This window comes from Penicillium hordei, assembly GCF_028827395.1.
Source record: "Penicillium hordei strain IBT 12815 chromosome Unknown utg000003l_segment0_segment0, whole genome shotgun sequence".
NCBI lineage: Eukaryota > Fungi > Ascomycota > Eurotiomycetes > Eurotiales > Aspergillaceae > Penicillium > Penicillium hordei.
Window position 1 is genome coordinate 607484 of NW_026623144.1, and position 17851 is coordinate 625334.

The 17851-nt window shown below is 47.0% G+C and overlaps 9 protein-coding genes across 9 annotated transcripts; 4 read left to right on the plus strand and 5 right to left on the minus strand.

The window, feature by feature from the left end:
* Positions 1 to 1580: 1580 nt before the first annotated feature.
* On the minus strand, positions 1581 to 2257 carry N7537_005469 (uncharacterized protein; the record flags this gene model as incomplete). The annotated part of the gene is made up of 3 exons (XM_056896526.1): positions 1581 to 1662; positions 1721 to 2020; positions 2100 to 2257. The coding sequence occupies 3 exons, from the start codon at positions 2255 to 2257 to the stop codon at positions 1581 to 1583; spliced, it is 540 nt and encodes a 179-aa protein (XP_056752311.1).
* Positions 2258 to 4057: 1800 nt separating this feature from the next.
* On the plus strand, positions 4058 to 5054 carry N7537_005470 (uncharacterized protein; the record flags this gene model as incomplete). Its single annotated transcript, XM_056896527.1, has 4 exons — positions 4058 to 4216; positions 4238 to 4591; positions 4663 to 4884; positions 4944 to 5054. 4 exons carry the CDS (start codon positions 4058 to 4060, stop codon positions 5052 to 5054), a joined length of 846 nt encoding a protein of 281 aa, XP_056752312.1.
* A 506-nt stretch (positions 5055 to 5560) lies between these two features.
* On the plus strand, positions 5561 to 6715 carry N7537_005471 (uncharacterized protein; the record flags this gene model as incomplete). The annotated part of the gene is made up of 1 exon (XM_056896528.1): positions 5561 to 6715. One exon carries the CDS (start codon positions 5561 to 5563, stop codon positions 6713 to 6715), a length of 1155 nt encoding a protein of 384 aa, XP_056752313.1.
* A 1003-nt stretch (positions 6716 to 7718) lies between these two features.
* N7537_005472 (TFIIH/NER complex ATPase/helicase subunit SSL2) lies at positions 7719 to 10296 on the minus strand (the record flags this gene model as incomplete). Its single annotated transcript, XM_056896529.1, has 3 exons — positions 7719 to 10045; positions 10105 to 10218; positions 10269 to 10296. The coding sequence occupies 3 exons, from the start codon at positions 10294 to 10296 to the stop codon at positions 7719 to 7721; spliced, it is 2469 nt and encodes an 822-aa protein (XP_056752314.1).
* Positions 10297 to 10736: 440 nt separating this feature from the next.
* On the plus strand, positions 10737 to 11406 carry N7537_005473 (uncharacterized protein; the record flags this gene model as incomplete). The annotated part of the gene is made up of 4 exons (XM_056896530.1): positions 10737 to 10794; positions 10849 to 10862; positions 10937 to 10962; positions 11054 to 11406. The coding sequence occupies exons 1-4, from the start codon at positions 10786 to 10788 to the stop codon at positions 11404 to 11406; spliced, it is 402 nt and encodes a 133-aa protein (XP_056752315.1). The 5' UTR covers positions 10737 to 10785.
* Positions 11407 to 11866: 460 nt separating this feature from the next.
* Positions 11867 to 12170, minus strand: N7537_005474 (uncharacterized protein; the record flags this gene model as incomplete). The annotated part of the gene is made up of 2 exons (XM_056896531.1): positions 11867 to 11897; positions 11977 to 12170. The coding sequence occupies 2 exons, from the start codon at positions 12168 to 12170 to the stop codon at positions 11867 to 11869; spliced, it is 225 nt and encodes a 74-aa protein (XP_056752316.1).
* A 699-nt stretch (positions 12171 to 12869) lies between these two features.
* Positions 12870 to 13163, plus strand: N7537_005475 (GCN5- N-acetyltransferase; the record flags this gene model as incomplete). Its single annotated transcript, XM_056896532.1, has 1 exon — positions 12870 to 13163. The coding sequence occupies one exon, from the start codon at positions 12870 to 12872 to the stop codon at positions 13161 to 13163; it is 294 nt and encodes a 97-aa protein (XP_056752317.1).
* A 341-nt stretch (positions 13164 to 13504) lies between these two features.
* Positions 13505 to 14146, minus strand: N7537_005476 (uncharacterized protein; the record flags this gene model as incomplete). Its single annotated transcript, XM_056896533.1, has 1 exon — positions 13505 to 14146. The coding sequence occupies one exon, from the start codon at positions 14144 to 14146 to the stop codon at positions 13505 to 13507; it is 642 nt and encodes a 213-aa protein (XP_056752318.1).
* A 189-nt stretch (positions 14147 to 14335) lies between these two features.
* N7537_005477 (uncharacterized protein) lies at positions 14336 to 16645 on the minus strand (the record flags this gene model as incomplete). The annotated part of the gene is made up of 3 exons (XM_056896534.1): positions 14336 to 14802; positions 14944 to 15564; positions 16075 to 16645. 3 exons carry the CDS (start codon positions 16643 to 16645, stop codon positions 14336 to 14338), a joined length of 1659 nt encoding a protein of 552 aa, XP_056752319.1.
* Positions 16646 to 17851: the final 1206 nt, after the last annotated feature.

The following is a 17851-nucleotide window of genomic DNA, read 5'->3' on the forward strand; positions in this document are numbered from 1 at the left end:
CCTGTAATCTCGACCTCCTGGAAGGTGGAACCAATGTAGCCAATCACTTGGTAACTTCTCTGCATTTCTGATAGTCGTCAAGATAGTGGGATAACAGCCCCGGAGAGCCAATAACCTCAGGTACAATTATCATGTTGACCTTGGTCTTCCCCGCTTTTATCAGCTTGTGCATCAGGCTACTGATGCTGCACCATGTCATCTACCACACAGGGTGAAAGCTCTTGTTTGCGCTATCGCGCCAGGAAGGTGAAGTGCGACCGAATATCACCACAATGCTCGCCAGGTAATGGTCAATCTACTGGAACTCTATTCTTTATTTATCCACTATCTCTCTAAAATTTCAATCAGCTCTAAAGATTTCGTATCTCCAGTAATTTGAAAGAGATACTAAAACACCATATGTTACCTTTTAAACGGAGCTATCTCACTTCACTATCGACCGATAGAACTAGACTTCCGCAGAACCCAACTTGGGTGGGCATTCAATGAATGTAACCTGTTTTTGACAGATTCAGATCTGCATTCTTGTATGTCTGCGTGATATCTTCGGCCTGTGGTGTAGGACTCAATCGCGTAGCAGTCGGTATTTTGTCTTCGGAATTGTCGCTATAACGGCGGATCACGGCGCGGATGGTGTCGCCGTCGTGGATATCACCCAACAGATGTTTGAGACCATGGCGAAAATGCTGCCACAACGGCCACCGCTATCGACATGGTTCTCGAGTGTGTGTGCTATACCCTCACGGCTGAGTATGTGCATTTTAGTACACTAGGGTGAGACATTGGGATTGATCATGCGGTCGACTCCGTTGACAAAATGCTACAAAAGCCAAGCAAGCTTTCAAGTGGACGCGCAAGAATGTGTCCAGTGTTGACATATAATATTGGATATTCTGGGCCTAAGTGACTGACGTGCAAGGTGAAGAGCGTAGAGCGGGGAGTTGCAACGGTGGTCATGCCTCGGACTGAGACTCTTGAGCCAAAGAGACAAAAGACATGGTTAGCTATTACAGCTTTGCTTATATGGGTTGCTGTTTCATGGGAGTTGTGTAAGGTGATAACCCTGTAGTTGTGTCATGCAACAGACGTAGCAACTTGTATGTCTGTTTGTCAATCCCGAGCGCGGACACAAGTGAGATCCTTGTTGTCAGCATCAAGTTTCTCATTGACGGGCTTGAAGGGTCATATCGCTTTCCAATCTCAAAACCTTCGTAACATCGAGCGACCTCCTCTTCATCATGGCCATGGAGGCAGCCTCCTTGGCTATTACAAAGAAGGATAAAACGTCAACTAGCAGATGCTATGCTCAAGGAAGTAAATACTGTGAGGCACGATCTCTCGGTTTGCGAGAAGGGGGATTTTCATTAACTCGGGCGGGATGTACGCCCACGTTCGTCACCATTTCCAGTCAGAGCTATCACATATCCAGTCCAGCCTGCGAGCTGGCTTCACCAATCTCCAAATTGCGTATGTCACATCGGAGAATGGTTCAGGCTCCAAGGTATCGGGATCACGGAATCCAGAAATATGTTTGAAAAACATTAGCACCATGATCGATGTTTGTAGATTGTCATAGCTACCTACATAGACTTGGTGGCCTCATCATAAATGAGATTCTTCAGAGAGCTAAGTCCCGGTCCCCATATATCGTTTTTTAGCTCTCTTCTTGATATTAGTACTGGTAGCTGTCTTAGAGTACACAAAGGGAGTATGAGCTTACCTATAAGCAGCTCGGAAAGCGGAACGCACCTCCACCCGGTATGCGAGGTCAAGTTCCCAGTAAGAAGCGGAGCTAATCGGTTCACCGGCCACTCGCGTCCACGCGGCATAATTTATGTAGCCTCCAGGGACGTAATCTCCTACACCTTGCACCCGATCACCATAAGCAAGTAACTTTGGGACTGCAGTGCAGTTCTTGTGATCGAGACTTATGAGAGCCTTGACTTCCGCATGGGTGTGCTGAGTGAGAGCTTGGTGGGCTCGGACTTGAAGGGAGCAAGAAATAGTACCATCAATCGGACTTTGATAGTAGAGCCGTATAAAGCCATGTTGAGTGGGCGTCAAAGAGGTTATGACATGAGAACTTGAGTGCCGCAAACGGATGGCCGAGGTCTTCCTCAAATTCTTCCTGTGTCATGGTTTGGTATTCTTCAGACAATTCATCATCGAGGACAAACGTGACACTGGGTGAGAAGGAAGGTTGTTCGAGCCTGACTTCAGTACTACACAGATGATCGAAATCTCCTGATCGAGACATTGTGGTGAGCAGAGAGAGAAGAAGTGCGAGAGAAGAGAAGTGCGGAGAGATAACGAGCACATATAGATTAGTGCTTTATGCCTTAGGTGTCATCCCTCTGTCGGTACTAACCGGTCCAACCAACCGTGTTCAACTTCTCTGTATTTCTATATCTACTTTGTTAGCAATTTATGGTTAACTAGTTAACAATTCCACAGGTCCTCATATTCTAGGTGTAAAAGTAAAACTAGAGCCTTTTACCTATGGGGTAACTAGCTCTGTCAAATTATTTATACGTTAATGGTGCCTACTGTCTTATAAGACCAACGCAAGAGACCTGTTATGTACCGGCGAGCACCTAACAAGCTATGAGAAATCCATGTATCTAGGTTATTACCATCAACTAGTCCTATCGGTTTAGTTGTCAGGGTCTTTGGGTTATAAGCAGCGACTATCTCCTATTTATTACTTTCTTCTTTATCTAGCATAGCAATCGGCTGCTTACTACAGGTCATCTTGATTGGCCCGGAGTTCGGGTCTAGTCTTGGCTATGTAATGCTAAGGAACGGGAAGTGGGGTGAAGCGGGACCGAGACCAATCGCAATATGGTCTATACGGTCGTCCTGCTTCGTTGGATTTAGGAGTGGTACTTAGTGTTATGTTACCGGTAGTTCTTCAAGGAAAAGAGTGCAATTTAAACGAGAATACTAAGTACGGAGAGTAAAGGAAAAGAGAGAAATATCAGGCGAGACAGTATCCTTTGTAGATGTTAAGGTCTAGTATATATACCTCCGGAGAGACAAACAGGCGTTCTGTTTGTCTTTATGATCTTTTGGCCTGGTCAGTTAATCAGTTAGCGGTCAAATGCTCTTATGCGAAGGGGCAGAGCGGCCAAAGGTCAAATGCCGGATTTTATAGGCTTGATGCCTGAATATGCCTGAATTATGCCTTATTTTACATCGATTGAATTACAATCGGTAGCTTTAATAAGCAAAGTATCTATAGGACCGTAGGTAGTTTATAGGAATAAAGCTATTCCTACGATATAAATCACCGTATACGCCTATTTCTAGGCATTAAAGCTATTACGACTGGCTAAATCTCTTAAGATTAATATAAGGAGGTAGTTTATACCGTTTGGGACGGTTCTCGATATTAGGGATTCGAAGAAACTGTTGATTTGTAGAGTAGGAATAGCTTTATTTTTGAGGAATATAGAGATTTCAAAGTCTCTTATATATGGTATGTATAACTAGGAATACCTTCAATTTATAGTATACGGTATAGAGCGGTGTTGAAAACGGTATATAATTTAGGCATATCAAGGCATCATCCCTATAAAATCAGGCATTTGACCTTTGGCCGCTCTGCCCCTTCGCACTCATGTAATCCCATATGAGCACCAGGGCTGGTGGCGTAACTAAGTTGACCCAGTTCTACATTCTTTTTCCATCTCCCATGACAGACTCAATCAGCAATCATGGCAACTAATCGGACTTTGCAAAGAGTTGTCGACATCGCCTATCAATTGAATTTTTACATTTCCGAGCAGTCCAATCCACACAGGGACGTCTTCGACTCATTACTTCAGTCCCGAATGCCGAACCCTCCCTACCAGTATCATTTCGCTACCCGGTCGACTGGGCCCTTGAATCTCAACGCCCGTTGAGAAAAGCCGTTAATGAATTTACCCGTCTAGCTTTGAAGCTGCCGAGCGATCTCGAGGGCTTTCCGGTGTCGATGAAGGCCACGCCAACACCAGCGGACCGACCACCACTTCAAAGCCTCTACTGCCAACCACCTAGAGTAGAGGACGACAAAATGCAGCTCTCATCTACAAACCCTGTCGTCACTCAAGCTACTTCTCACCCCCGGAATTCTGGCATAGAGACGGCGAGTGATTTGCTAGCCCGACCATTACCGATACTCACTCAAGAGAATGGGACCCACAGCCCATCAGAGTCTCGGACAATTATTTCGGTAAGATTATTCTATGAATAGACGTTGTTTAAGGATGAGGTCCATCAAATAATTCGAAACATTGATCTGGTTGGGCTTGTCCCGTGCATGGATGTCACTGGTAACACCTACGTGGTTGGAAGTGAACTTGGTCTCACCGGGCGGTTCTACAAGCATGTCTGCGACGCCGTCTCTCTAGCGTGCAAGACCGCTGGGCTCCCTTTGCAATTCGACGACCGTCAAGCCGCGCTTCCTCCGACTGACGTGATTCCTGACGTCGTTCTTCTTCACGCTGGTCAATATCGGAATACCATTCTACCAATCGAGCTGAAGACGTTCTTGACTGTTAGACTCGATATCTACCAAATCGGTGCTGGCTGGTCCAGCATTGGCCCAGTGCAATCTCATCTCGGTAACACATCTGGATGTTTTGTCGAAGGCACACGACTAACAGATATCTCGGCCAGCTCGTTGAACAGATGAGAGACAACAACACCGTCTATGGTGTGTTATCCACGTATACGCATACCGTATTTCTCAAGCGGGTCGAGGATTGCCGATTCCAGATGACGAAACCCATCCCACAAACTGCCCCACAGCCATCCGTCAGGCAGTGTATCATGGCGGTCGCCATCCTCGCCTCTGAAGACACGGAGTACCACGAATCCCCCGGATTCGATTCAAGAATGGTACGGTAGGAAGTATTCTCTACGCTTAGAACGTGTACTGACAAATACTTCATGGACAGTTACAAAACCACACGGGCCGCCAAGCCTCGACACGCGATTCGCTCTACCGGCCCCACTCTACCACGATCAGTGCGGCGGTCGCGCGACCTAGGGTTGAGATTGAGGGCTAAGGGAGGTTAGTCCGTCGTTTTTTTTATTTTATATTAAGCTAAGCGCCCAGATAATTTCGGCCTCTTGCATCAGCATCTAGATGTCTCAGAATCTGACTCGAGCGCTAATCTTGGCGTGCATATGCATCAACAAATACCAATGATTAGCTTTCATCATCCTCGAGTCGAAACGTGCGCTAAAGTGATCGAGGAGAGAATACGCTACTTCAACATACAAATTTACAGCAAAAAAAGATTGTTTTAGCTCACTTGTTCTGCGCATATGTAGTCGGGAGGCGGAGAAGCATACCGTCTTGTCAGTCTCTAAGCCCCACCCCTTTGCTGCAACTCCTCCAATTAAGTATTGCAGAAGGGTTGGCGGTGAAGATGCTTATATTTGCCGGTATAGGCCAATGGTCACATGACATGGTCCCATGTACACCCTCGCTCACACTGTCCCTCGACCTGCCAGATTGTTACTCCTATCTCATTTTTTTCTTTTCGCCGCAACTCCTCGACGGCCAATAATGGCAAGGGAGCAACCCATCTATGATATTGGTCCATTTAAATCAAGCACCAGAAATACAGACACGCAGTTGAATGTTTATGTCTCGAACAAACGCTTTAAAATCGATCTTTTTACTTCTAGCTTTGAAAGCTCGTCTGCCCTCCTGGCCGAATATCTTCGACACGTTCAACGTCAAGAACCAGAATGGATTCCTGATGAGTCTGAGGTCGATGTGGATGGGGAGTTTGAAGACCCCCTTGATGAAATGCATGATTGGGTCTTGCAACCATTTCTGCCAATCTTTCGCGAAATTGCTCCCCTAGACCCGAGCCAAAAGTACACTCTCGAGGACTGTCTGTTTGCAGAAGAATTGCACTACACTGTGCAGGTAATTGGAGACAACTTAGTTCCTGTTTATCTCGGCAACACCAAGAACATGAAAAATCATCTCATCGGGGCCCGTTTACCATCTTCTATCGACTACTCTGCTTTTCCTGTCTACCATCCTAGGGAAGTCGAGGTTCCAATTAGTGCAAATTCAGCTGCACTACCAGGAATACCTCACAAGGTATTTATTCATGGGCAACCACAGCCTAGCTTCTTCAAGATAGTCTATGGGGGTGACATGGGTATTACCACAAGAGAGATTCTCACGTATTCGAAGATTCGCATGGCTAAATTCGATCCCCCCATTCTCACATCACAACTGGAAGGGGTGGTCCAAGATGATGATGGGTATGTCATGGGATTGGTTTTATCATATATTAATTGTGATGGAGCTACACTCAATTGCATTGATGGACATGATCCCAAATTTTCCGAGCTACGACAAAAATGGGTTGATCAGATTTCGCACGCAATTCAACGCTTGCATTCATACAATATCATTTGGGGAGATGCGAAGGCAGCTAATGTGCTCATTGATGTCAATGAGGATGCATACCTGATTGATTTTGGAGGAGGTTATACTGAAGGTTGGGTTGAGAAGGAGAAGTCTAACTCGACCGAAGGAGATCTCCAGGGACTTGAAAACATTAAGCGATACCTTTTTGAATGGATACTAGATGACCACTATCATTCTGAGCCCCTAATATCTACTGTTAGTTGTTCCACTCTCTTATGCAGGCTAAGGAAGCTGGCCAAGACAACTTCCTGTTCTCTCTTTATACATTAATCTGTGATTGGTTTGCAATGCTTGGTCCTCTATGCATTCGCTATGTTTGCAGGATCACGCTACGTTAATGCTGCACTGGAATGCACTGAATCCAACGAGGGGACAATTTAAAAAGAAAGAAACAGTCATATGAGTGGCAGAGCAAATCCCCCTTTCATTATAGAGGACCTAACGTGGGGTTTCGGACTTGTGGGCAATGAGTTGGAAGGTGAGCCGAGCAAACTAGTCATTTTATCCAACTACTGATCTACCGGTGTGCGGGTTATAACCATGCTAAGCGGTCCACTAAACGCAATTTTTTCACCAAATGCGAATTTTCCAATTTATTATCATCTTTCTGCATATTTTATACCACAACACGATATTAGAGCAAATCAAAAAATATGGAAAATAAAATCTAGCTTGTAGTCAAATCAACATCATCAGTCGGTGTGGTCAATCAAACAGCGAGTAAGTCTTATCACGAACTTGGGCAACGTTGCCAATGCACCCAATATAGTGCTCCGATAGGATATCTCGCAGATGCATTACTGAGCTATGCGACTGTATCTACGATCCAGGGCTTATATTGCTGAGCTATTGGGCTTTCATGTCGGTCTCTGCGGCATAATTATTACGCTTCGCTCAGGGACCTCTGATGAAATATCTTAGCTGATATGGGAGACTCAAAATCAGAAGATAGATCAAGAGGCAATCCGAGGGATTACTAACACTGCAAAAGGGGATTATCATACCTGTAAACCCCCACCCGGCAGAGGAAATACACTATGTTGTACATAGAGATAGCTAGGTAGTTGTTCGGTGCTGACTGACTTATTTGATGATTAAGATTGTGGCTTTAGATTGCTCTATAGCACAAATGATATTTTTTTTAACTTATTATTTGTTTTTATAACATATATTGGTGATAATTCGGGGGGTATCTGTCATTCTGGGGTGCAAGAGAAAAGGTCAAAGACTAACGCGCCCAAGGAAAGCAAAATCAGCACATGCATTTCAGCGTTTAGTCCTCAGTCTCCCTCTCCTTCTTGCGGCGTTGTCGGTCTCGTTCCATCTTCTTGAACAGCGGGTGATGTCCAGCCTTATCCTTGAGCTGCTTGTTCCTACTCTTGTTGTACTCGATGTAGGCCATATCATCACCACCAGCCAGACCACTAAGAGTGGCAGCACTGCGCTTAGCGCCGCCTTTCTTAGCTGTCACTCTCTTGCCAGAGCGCATTGAAAACAAATCATCATTGACCTGTTCGACATCGGCGGATGACTCATTCTGCAACATGACTTCTTGCAGAAGTTCGCGACGTTCTGCTGGAGTCGCATACGAAAGTCCTTCGTAATTGTCTATGCCTTGGAGATGGGTAATGACCTTAAAGGCATAACCCTGATCAATCAGGAATGCCTGGCGTTTGGCTGAGTAGACCATCTCATTAGTGTCCTTGGACACGAGCGAGTAGAAGAAAGCATTGAAGCCCTCGTCGTTACGACGCTTGGCTCGTAGGATTCGACCCAGACGCTGAGCCTCCTGACGACGCGAACCGTAGTGAGACGAGATCTGGATCAGACAAGTGGCCTCGGGTAGATCGAGTGAGGTATCACCAATCTTAGACAGGAAGATAGTGTTGACCTGCTCGTTGTGTTGGAAATTTTCCAGGATACGCATGCGCTCATTTTGAGGAGTTCCACCGTAAATGTAAGCCTTATTCAGCTTGAGCGCATATCGCTCGAGAGCGTAGACGTTGTCAGAAAACACGATGATCTTATCGCCACGCTTCTCGTGGAAATCGATCAGGAACTGACACGCTTGGAACTTGCGAGGGTTCATGATGTATAGCAGAGCTTGTTTCCTGGAGCTTTCCCGCAGATACTCAGAGTAGAACTCGGTTGTCATCGGGCACCACACCTCGGCACATTGGACCTTGGCGATGTGGCCCTGTGCAGCAAGTTCCATCCAGTTTGCTTCGTAAAGCTTCGGTCCGATCAAGAAGTTCAAATCTTTGATCTTGTCGTCCTCACGTAGCAATGTTGCAGTAAGACCAAGCTTGCTCTGTGCGGCGATTGCCGATGTGACCTTTCGGAACATCGATGCTGGCACGACGTGCACCTCGTCAAGAATCATCATACCCCATTCCCTCGATTGAAGCCAGTCCATCATCTTCTGGGCATCATAAGACCGAGCACGGGTCTGTGACACCATTGAGTATGTGGACACGATGATACCAGTTGACCGCTTGAATTTTTCTTTGTGGTCCGACGTGAAAATGGCGATATCACCCGGGTCGATGGTTGTCCACCGCAAGAACTCGTTTCGCCACTGAACCACGGACATGGAACTGGTGCAGAGAACGATGGTGCCTTTCTTGATGGTCGCCGCGGCAGTGATACCCACAAGGGTTTTACCGGCACCGCAAGGAAGGACAATGATGCCACTCTTGGCACGTCCGTTACCGAACATTTTACTTAAACTCTTCTCCTGGTAGGACCGAATCCGCGCCGCGGGTTTCAAATCCATATCCAGATTTGGATTCACTGTGTCTCCTTGGAAATCGTACTCTTCCAGGGCAGGACATCCGATCGATTGGCAGCGGGCCTTGACCACTTCGACACCAGCAGCAGGAATCTCGAAACTGTACGTGATTGCTTCTTCAGTCTCATCCTCGCCAATGTCGTCAATACCATAGTTCACGGCCCCTCCTTCTTCGGTCTCATCTCTAGCTATGGCAGCGGCAGCCTCCTGTTGAGTGGTTTCTCGTACACCAGCTGCATCTTTCGTTCCAGGAATGACAAGACCACCCATTTTCGGAGCAGCCCGTTCGATGATTCCTTCGGTATTATCCATTCGCTGGGGGCCAATCACTTCATCTTTCAGCAAACGCTGAAGCATTTCAGGATCTGTCGTTTCCACATAGTATCGATTATGCCTCAACACCATCTTGATTTTTCCGTAAGACTTTGTGAACTCGATGATGAACGTCCGAATGCTTTCGGGGAGCGGTGTTTTCGATAGACGGTCCAAGAACTCAACAATATCCTGCGGTTTGAGACCGACCGAGACCGCCGCATATAAACTGTGTCCAGTCAACCGATATTCGTGGAGATGGGTCGGACGGGAAAGCGGTTCCGCGATGGTGGTCAGGAAATCTTGGGCCTGGGGTGCCAGCGGGGAGAAACTCTCAAGGGTGATTGTGCCTTTCAAGGGCTCGATCCATAACGGCCGGTTGTAGTGGTCGCGCTTCAGTGGGAGCGAAGAAAGATCTTTGTATCCAAATCTGGGGTCTGTCTTCTCCACTTGGTTCTTCTTGCTGAAAGCCTCGAGAGAGAACTTATTGACGACCGCTTTATGCTCCAATTTTAGTCTCTGGTTCATTTCAGGTGAGCAAACTGCCACACTGTACCTTTCAAGTTGGATTCCTCCGGCAACTCTTCCTGATCCGAGTATTCATCGCCGCTGGAAATGTCGATGTCGGGGACTGGTGTAGCCCGCTTCGAAGCACCACTAGACCGACCGGCTGGATATAGTCAGTCACTTGTCGTTTGGAGATATGTACCAGAGACTTACTGTCGGCCGCTTTGCGTTTGGGAGGCATGTTTGAACTGTGTTCAGCAAGACAAACGAAACAGCGCGGAAAGTCTGATCAAATAGTATCTCAGTGGGTGAGTCACCGGTGAGGCGGAGCGACGCCCCCCCGTTAAAAGTATCTCACGCCAGCATGGAACCAAGATGCTGCGCCAGATGAACAGGCGGCGAAAAAAGATCTCGAGTTTATTGCGAAACAACAGGATAAGTGTTGGTAGGGTGGGCAGTGGTCATCAGAGGGAAGCCTTCAGTGGGGGTTGGAATTTCGACTAGAGCGACAGGATATATGTGATAGAGATGATCAAGGCAACGGTCGTTCTTAATTCCCAGGTTCCAAGACATGCGTTGGTTGATAATCAGTGGCCTGAGGCACAAATTACAGTCCTTGGTCCGTGCGTAACCGCCCGGGTCCGACCTCGGGTCTCCCTCGGACTGACGTAGAGCGTCCTTTTTCATTCTGTTTTACTTCACCCATCTCACAACTACCAGATTGTTCGCCATGAATACGGTAATTTCTTCTATCCAATGCCTCCTCAATGTTGCTAATTGTGTCATCTTCTAGATTCGATCTACCTGGTGAGCGAAGACGTCTCTATCTGAAAACATACGCAAACAGAACACAAGTACTGACATGGCTTTCAATTAAACAGGATGGGCTGGGGCACCCTTTGCCTGGGTATGTGACCAATTTATTGATTGCTGGCCAAGTACCAGTAACAAATCCAGTAATTCACAAGCGAAGAAGCGACTAACTATACCCCGTATAGCCGGCGGCGGAGCTTACTATTTCGCGAAGCAATCGATCAACGCCGACCGACAAGCCCGATTCGAAGCCGAAGTCAAGCGCAAGGCGCAAATGAAGCAAATGGAGAACGAGCACAAGCGCCAAGCGCAATTAGCCTCCACACCAACCCCGGGCAACGACACTAGCTCGAAACGAGCGAGCATGGCCCGATTCCAGAACGCCTCCGATGATGCCGCGTCCCCAAGTGCCGAAGCTTCTCACGACCCGGCGCCTACCCGGCACGAACCCTTGACCGAGGCCGACCGTGTGTTGGAGAAGGGTAAATATGAAACGGCACAGCCGTACCGGCCTCCGAGTGGGAACCGGTTTAGTTGATCGGCTGGCCGCATTGTATACTATTTTTATACGGGATACTCCGTACGCAAACTGAAAAATAGAGGATTATGGGACAAAATCGATAATCTGGAAGTGGGGAGCTCCTCGGACTCGATCTACTGTGTACTACGTTTGGTTCTTGCACTCGAGCTCCGAGTCAGTTCAGTAATGGATCAATTCGCACAAAGCTGGCTGTCTATCGATCCCTGCCATTCATAGCGAACAGGTCTAACATTTCTCCACTCCCTCCTTGTCTCCACGTTCAATAGTAACAATGTATGTAATAGCACGATCCCCGTAATGCTAGTATTAAAAAAAAAAAAAAATGAGAGAACCAGAAACGCCAATTCCAAACTCCTTGGGCATAATGCATCACATCGCAATCTTGGAAACTGAGCCTTGTATCAGCGCCTGCACCGACAGTCCCGTCAAAATTACGAGTCGTCAAGAGTTGCGGCGACTAGCGCGCATGGAAGCAAAGTGGGGGGTTCCTGTATATCAGGTTAGTTTCTCCACACCAGCTCGCATTGACTGCGGACATAGAACGTGGGTAGATTTTTTAATACTTACTTGGCGCTAGTAGAGATGCCGGAGCTCCGTTGTCGCGAACTTTCCAGAGCAGGTGGGACAAATGGAAGTACCACGCCGGAAACGATGCAACCCATGGCGACGGCGCGGGCAGCGCGAGAGTCTGGACGAGGACGGTGGGCTGAGAAGTGACGAATGGAAGGACGTGCGATTTGAGAGGCGAGGATGGAAGCCATAGTGGTAAGAATCCTTGAGGGTATGGTTTGATTTTGATTTGATAGACTTGTAAAATGGAGTGTAGAGCAGAGTATGGAAATAAAATTTAAATGACCAGAGAGACTTTTTAAAGAAAGTAACTAGCAGTCAGGCCATGTAATCGTGCAAGTGGCCCGGACATTGCGGGGCATATGGTATATGGCCTGATCCTCGATGGGAATCCTCATCCGTGATCAGATGGTTGATGGATCGGCACTGTTCCTTTCCCTTACGCCATCGCGGGGTTCTAAGTCGCAAAATATGGGGATATTTTTAGGTAGAAAGGTGGACTTCACTTACAGCGGGTATATGGGTATAGACCGGGAACTCAGTTCCGAACACTTTCACTTCTCTCCGTATGTTGGTAAACATAGGTATATGTCAGACTGGGATATGGCCCCCCTAGGCCCTAAACAGGAACCGAGGTTTTTGTTATGGTCTAGTGGTAAAATAGGCTGTATTTTTCCCATACAACATAGATTCTTCTGGCTATCCACCACTAATTTTCGCCTAGAATCGTTCCGTCTATAGAACCCTTTCTAAGACAAACCTTAGCCATTGCGCGATCCCCGGTATTTGTCGCTACCTAAGTCCGGTCTCGATCACTACGCATCACGTCCGACGCCTTACTTTACTATCCTCCCCAAAATTCGATTTATATAAGAGCATAAATAGTTTCCATGGAGAAACCCACAATCAGACAAGCTAAAGCAAAAGACGCTCCACTACTCCCAGCAGTAGAGCGCTCAGCAGCTCAAGCCTTCCTACAGTTCACTGATCTCGCATGGCTCGCCACCGGCGACGTACAATCTGTAAAGCAGCATCTGGAATTCATCAGGCGTGGTCTTGAAAGGGTCGCTGTTGATGCTGAGGAATCGCATTTCTCAATGGAACCTTCGAGAGCGAAAACTTTCACATACATGAAGTCTCCGTTGGATCAACTTATCAGGGAAGAGGAATTGGACGCAGCTTAGTTTCAAAGGCAACACAATGGTCCATAGTTTTTGGCTGTTCATCTATCACTCTGACAGCCTTCCGGAATGTGCCGTAGGATGGTTTCTTTCGATCCATAGGGTTTTGGACTTTGGATTCGTCCGAGCTGACGCCTTCGCTAGCGAGTTTCATGCTGAGCGAGGCTGATGCTGGTTTACCAATAAAAGAGAATTTTGAAATGGCCATGCGGTTGGCATGAAGTCATCAGAGCGTTGCAAGGCCGACGCTGTAGACCCAGTGCGTCTTGGAGCTTCACTACAGTTCACGAGGACTTGTATTCACATCCGTGTTTCTTCTCAACTGCAACCATACTTGACAATACCTAGCGCATCACTTCATAGTAAAGGACAGGAACAGTGCAAACGGCCCCACCTACAATGGCAAGCCGTCTCCAATTGAACGCAGCAAGGCCCTCATCATATACGGAATGTCCTGCGAAGATCATAAGAGAAGCAACATACACGGGGAAGGTTTTGCGCCGGCTTTTCCAACCAACCATCAGTGCCGTCCAGGCGAACACCATGAACCAACACTCACCTATCATGACAACCCCGTGAAGTGTGCCCTTAGTAACAGCAAGGTTGACTCCTTCGATCCAAGTCCAAAGGAATAGAATACACCATATGAAAGCTGTGCATCGCAGGATTGTCATGTAATAGCCACAAAATCTCAGCAAACGCTGTTCCTGTTGCGCCTCTGTTTGTCTGTTTGCCAGTTTCGCGAGAAGAATTCTTTGCCATAATTCATCTTCGTGGTCTTGCTGTTCATTCAGGAAAAAAGAAGAGGGAGGTATATACAATGAAACCGCCTGTAAAGCCCTAAGAACATCGAATTTCAATGAGCAGAGAGTAGTATAATCCAATACGTCAGGTTCGGCCTCAAGGTCGGGCTGTTGTGTAGATGCCTCTTCAAGTTTTCGCATGACGAATAGCAAGACATTCTTGGCCGTGATGAAATGGGCCATTGTGGGATTTAAACGTATCCTGCCCAAAAATTGGCTGTAAAGCTTCGACTTGCCATGCCCAGCAAATTTGAAGGTTGTCGCAAGATCTTTGAGAATAGCTGTGTCTCTTCTCAGCGTCACACGGGATGAGTAAAGATCTGTCTTTCCCGCGGCGATCAGATCAAATGATCTAGTCATGTGTGGAAGGAGTCAAACTAGCCCTTCAAAGTATGTACCACTATCGATGACCTTTCGAGAAGAATCCAAGATGCGATCAACTGCCCAGCATGGCAGAGTAGGTGTGACCTGGTGGAAGCGATTTTGCAACCAGGTATGGAAAGTCTTTTGCATATTGTACCCACGAGAGCCGAGTGTTTCATCAGATGGGATGGGGCCGTGTTCTACAACTCCATAGTTGCGAAGTAACATCATCGCCCGATTGAACTTTATTTTATCGGTTCCCTTTCGTGCAAAAAGCTCAAACCAGGCATCCGAGCTGTCAAGAATGACCCATGAGCTGAAACCCATATGTACGTCAGGCGAGTCTCTGAGGGCAGCAAATGCAACCTCCCAGCAAGAATCCAAGTTCCCACCGTAGGATGGCAGTCGAGGATTCTGTTCCTGTACTTGGGACCAATTTTGCTCGAGGAGATCGAGGTAACTACGACAGCTATCCCCTGTTTTAGCCAGGTAAGTGCCTGCTGCCACCAATGCTAGGGGTAGACCATCATTTGGGAAACAAGTTCCACCGCGTGCGGATCTATGTATAAGAGTTAGTATCGCTAGGGAAAAAAGGTAATTTTGTCATGGCTGATTACCTCTTAAAACATAATGTTTTCCCGAGGATCCTGCTAGAATTTTGAGACCTTCATCGGCACATTTGATCTTTTCAAGTCGAATGGTATGGCCTAAAGGGAGAGATGATCTCGTTGTAACAACCATGTGGCCATGTCGCGCATCAGGAAAGAAACGCTCGATCAAAGGCCTTTCATCATTCTCATCGGAATCCATCATAGAGGGATAATTGTCAAAGATCAGAAGCCAATGATTATTATTCTTTCTGCTAAGCCAGCGCTGAACAGCTTGGACGTCCTCGCCCCTCGCACAAACGCTCCGGATGCCCGGGGATGAATTTCTCGCATAGCGGTGATATGAATCGTGGCAAGACAAAATTCCATTGTGAACCCTTTCAATAGGACCCACATAATGACTCTCCTGTTGAATCTGAGCTCTAGCCTTCGAAAAGCTGCGCTCAAGATGTGATGGGGACGAGGCATCAAGCCAGAATATGGCCGAGTAGTTTTCAAAGAACTCTTCCACATATTGAGCCGCCAGCGAAGATTTTCCGATTCCAGGCGGACCCTGTAAAACGACAATACGCTCATAGATGCTAACCCGGAGAAGCTGTGTTTGGAGTTCATAGAGTTCTTCTGATCGCCCTATAAAGTATGGAACACGAGGAATGTCTTTGGTACATGAATTGTAAACGAGTCTAAATTTGCATTTGTATAAAACACCGATTAGATAGTGAGTCTGTGTTTTGAAAGTTTTACGAACCTTGTCTAAGCGTGGGTGTCCAAGTCGACAAGAAGGCCTTCGCGGCAGAAGCTCCCACGGCAGCGGCATAATGCTGCCATTTTTTGCTCTTATGACTGTCCGCATAATCACATACCCCTTTGATGATAATAAGAAATATTATCCCCACACTCCTGCGCCCTCCATTTCGAAACTAAGAACTTCCTCCGATAGTACAATCTTATCTCGACTCTCTGCTGATTTCATCACAGTATCGGCGCAAGCGACTTTACCGATATGGATGGATAGCGTATGGTCCTCTTGGTTACTTCGACGTCGAAGAACTCGATTGTCGCCGCAGCCGAGCATTTCACATGGTGTTTCGGATGCCGCCGTACAGATAGCATTAGTATTTACATCATCAAAACACCTACATCTTGAAGATAGGACCGAGGTATAATGCTTATGTGCAAATGAGGATTCAAAATCAAGATACTGCGAAGTCTCGTCCTTGAACTCTAACAGAGAGCGCCGTCTTTGTAGACTGTTCAGCAAAGCCCTGATCTCCTGGCTTGGTCGACCTAATATGTCCCTGACGCCCTTCTTTCGGTCGAACCCGCCCGGGTATTGTCTGCCGAAATCGTATTGAACGATCGAGTCGCTAATAATGACATCTCCGAGGAAAATTTGCTTTCGATTTGAAGGGTACGGAGCAGCACCGCAGATCCCAACAACAAGCGCGAGTTGGACTCCTGTAAAGCTGATCCGAAGACTTGAAGCCACACTGGCAACTGGACTTCGACCTATGCCTGGCATGTAGCATAACACGACATTATGCAGACCGATTCTGCCTGTTATGTATGTATTCTGGTCCCCGGGCTGCTTTCCGTATATCTTGCTAAATCGATCGTATGCTTCGTCAAAAAGGGCTTCGATGGGGTCGGCTTCGAGTGGGAGAGCGCAGATGATAGCGATCCCGAATTCGCTTGTATCTCTTGGTCGCATATTGGTCTGGTTGTTGCCCTCACGTATGTAAGGCATCTAGGTTTGAATATTTAGACAAACAGAATTTGAGACATATACCTAGTAGCCCGTTTATCGCGACAGCGGAATCAAGCACCAACGATCGAAATGATAGGGCTCATAGAGGCTAAGTGAATGAGAGAGCTCAGTCAGCCGCAGATCGTGCTTCTCCGTATTTAGTTGCCTGATTGGTTTGGCGAATGAAACTCTTGGCGCTATTACCCTCATAGGTGTAAAGGGTGTGAAAGGAACGGAAGGGAACATGTCCAGATTGGACATATCCAGCGGTATTCAGAAATCTAATAGGTCTGAACTGTGCCAATCAATCCCTCAGGCTGCCAATAATACTCACAAACGCCCTAAGCCTTACTTTGCCTATTCAAGTAGTTAATCCGATGATCGACCGTTCCCTCCCGTTGGTTCCACCATTGAAGTTGGGGGCCAGTAACCTCTAAAACACAAATTGCACGGCATGGATTCTGTAACAGCAATCGACTTACTCCTGCGCCACAGCGCTCAAGTCAGTTCCAAATTCTGGTCTCGTTTGGCTACATCAGAACATGACGCATTAGGCTCACAACATCCCCGAGCCTCTTGGCCTCGAATCCCGAGTGGAAGGCACTCCAGTGAGCATTCCTCGCAATAATTCACGACAACTCCAGTACTCATATCGCCTCGACACCTTCATATCATAGCGAGTTGGAAACTGGATAGCAAGAACAGAGTCTGCAAATGATATGATGGAAGGGAATATATCTGTGACTGTGAATTGTCTATCTAAATATTCATACCTATCTGGAACATCATCTGTCTTGGAGACGTAGCAATATCCTCGCAGGACCCGCGATATCATAATTATTCCTTGTCATTCCGAGTATTTCGCCGATGAAAGATCCTTTGGAACGAAGTGCTCATCCAGGTTCAGCATCTGCCATCGCTCTTCCTCCTCTTCAGACTTTTGAGGCGGCTGCTCAGCCTCCATGGGTAATCCAAACTGCTTTTGTCATAGGGCCTCGCATGGTGACCTGGCTGATCCACTGGGTGGAAGGTGTTGTGATATCACTGATATGAAGCTGGCGCAGATCAGGAACCAAGCCGCACCGTCGGAATTACCTCCGAAGTATCTATATAGACGACCAAGTTGATTGAAAATTAACTTGACTCATTGTTGTATATATAGGCTCATGT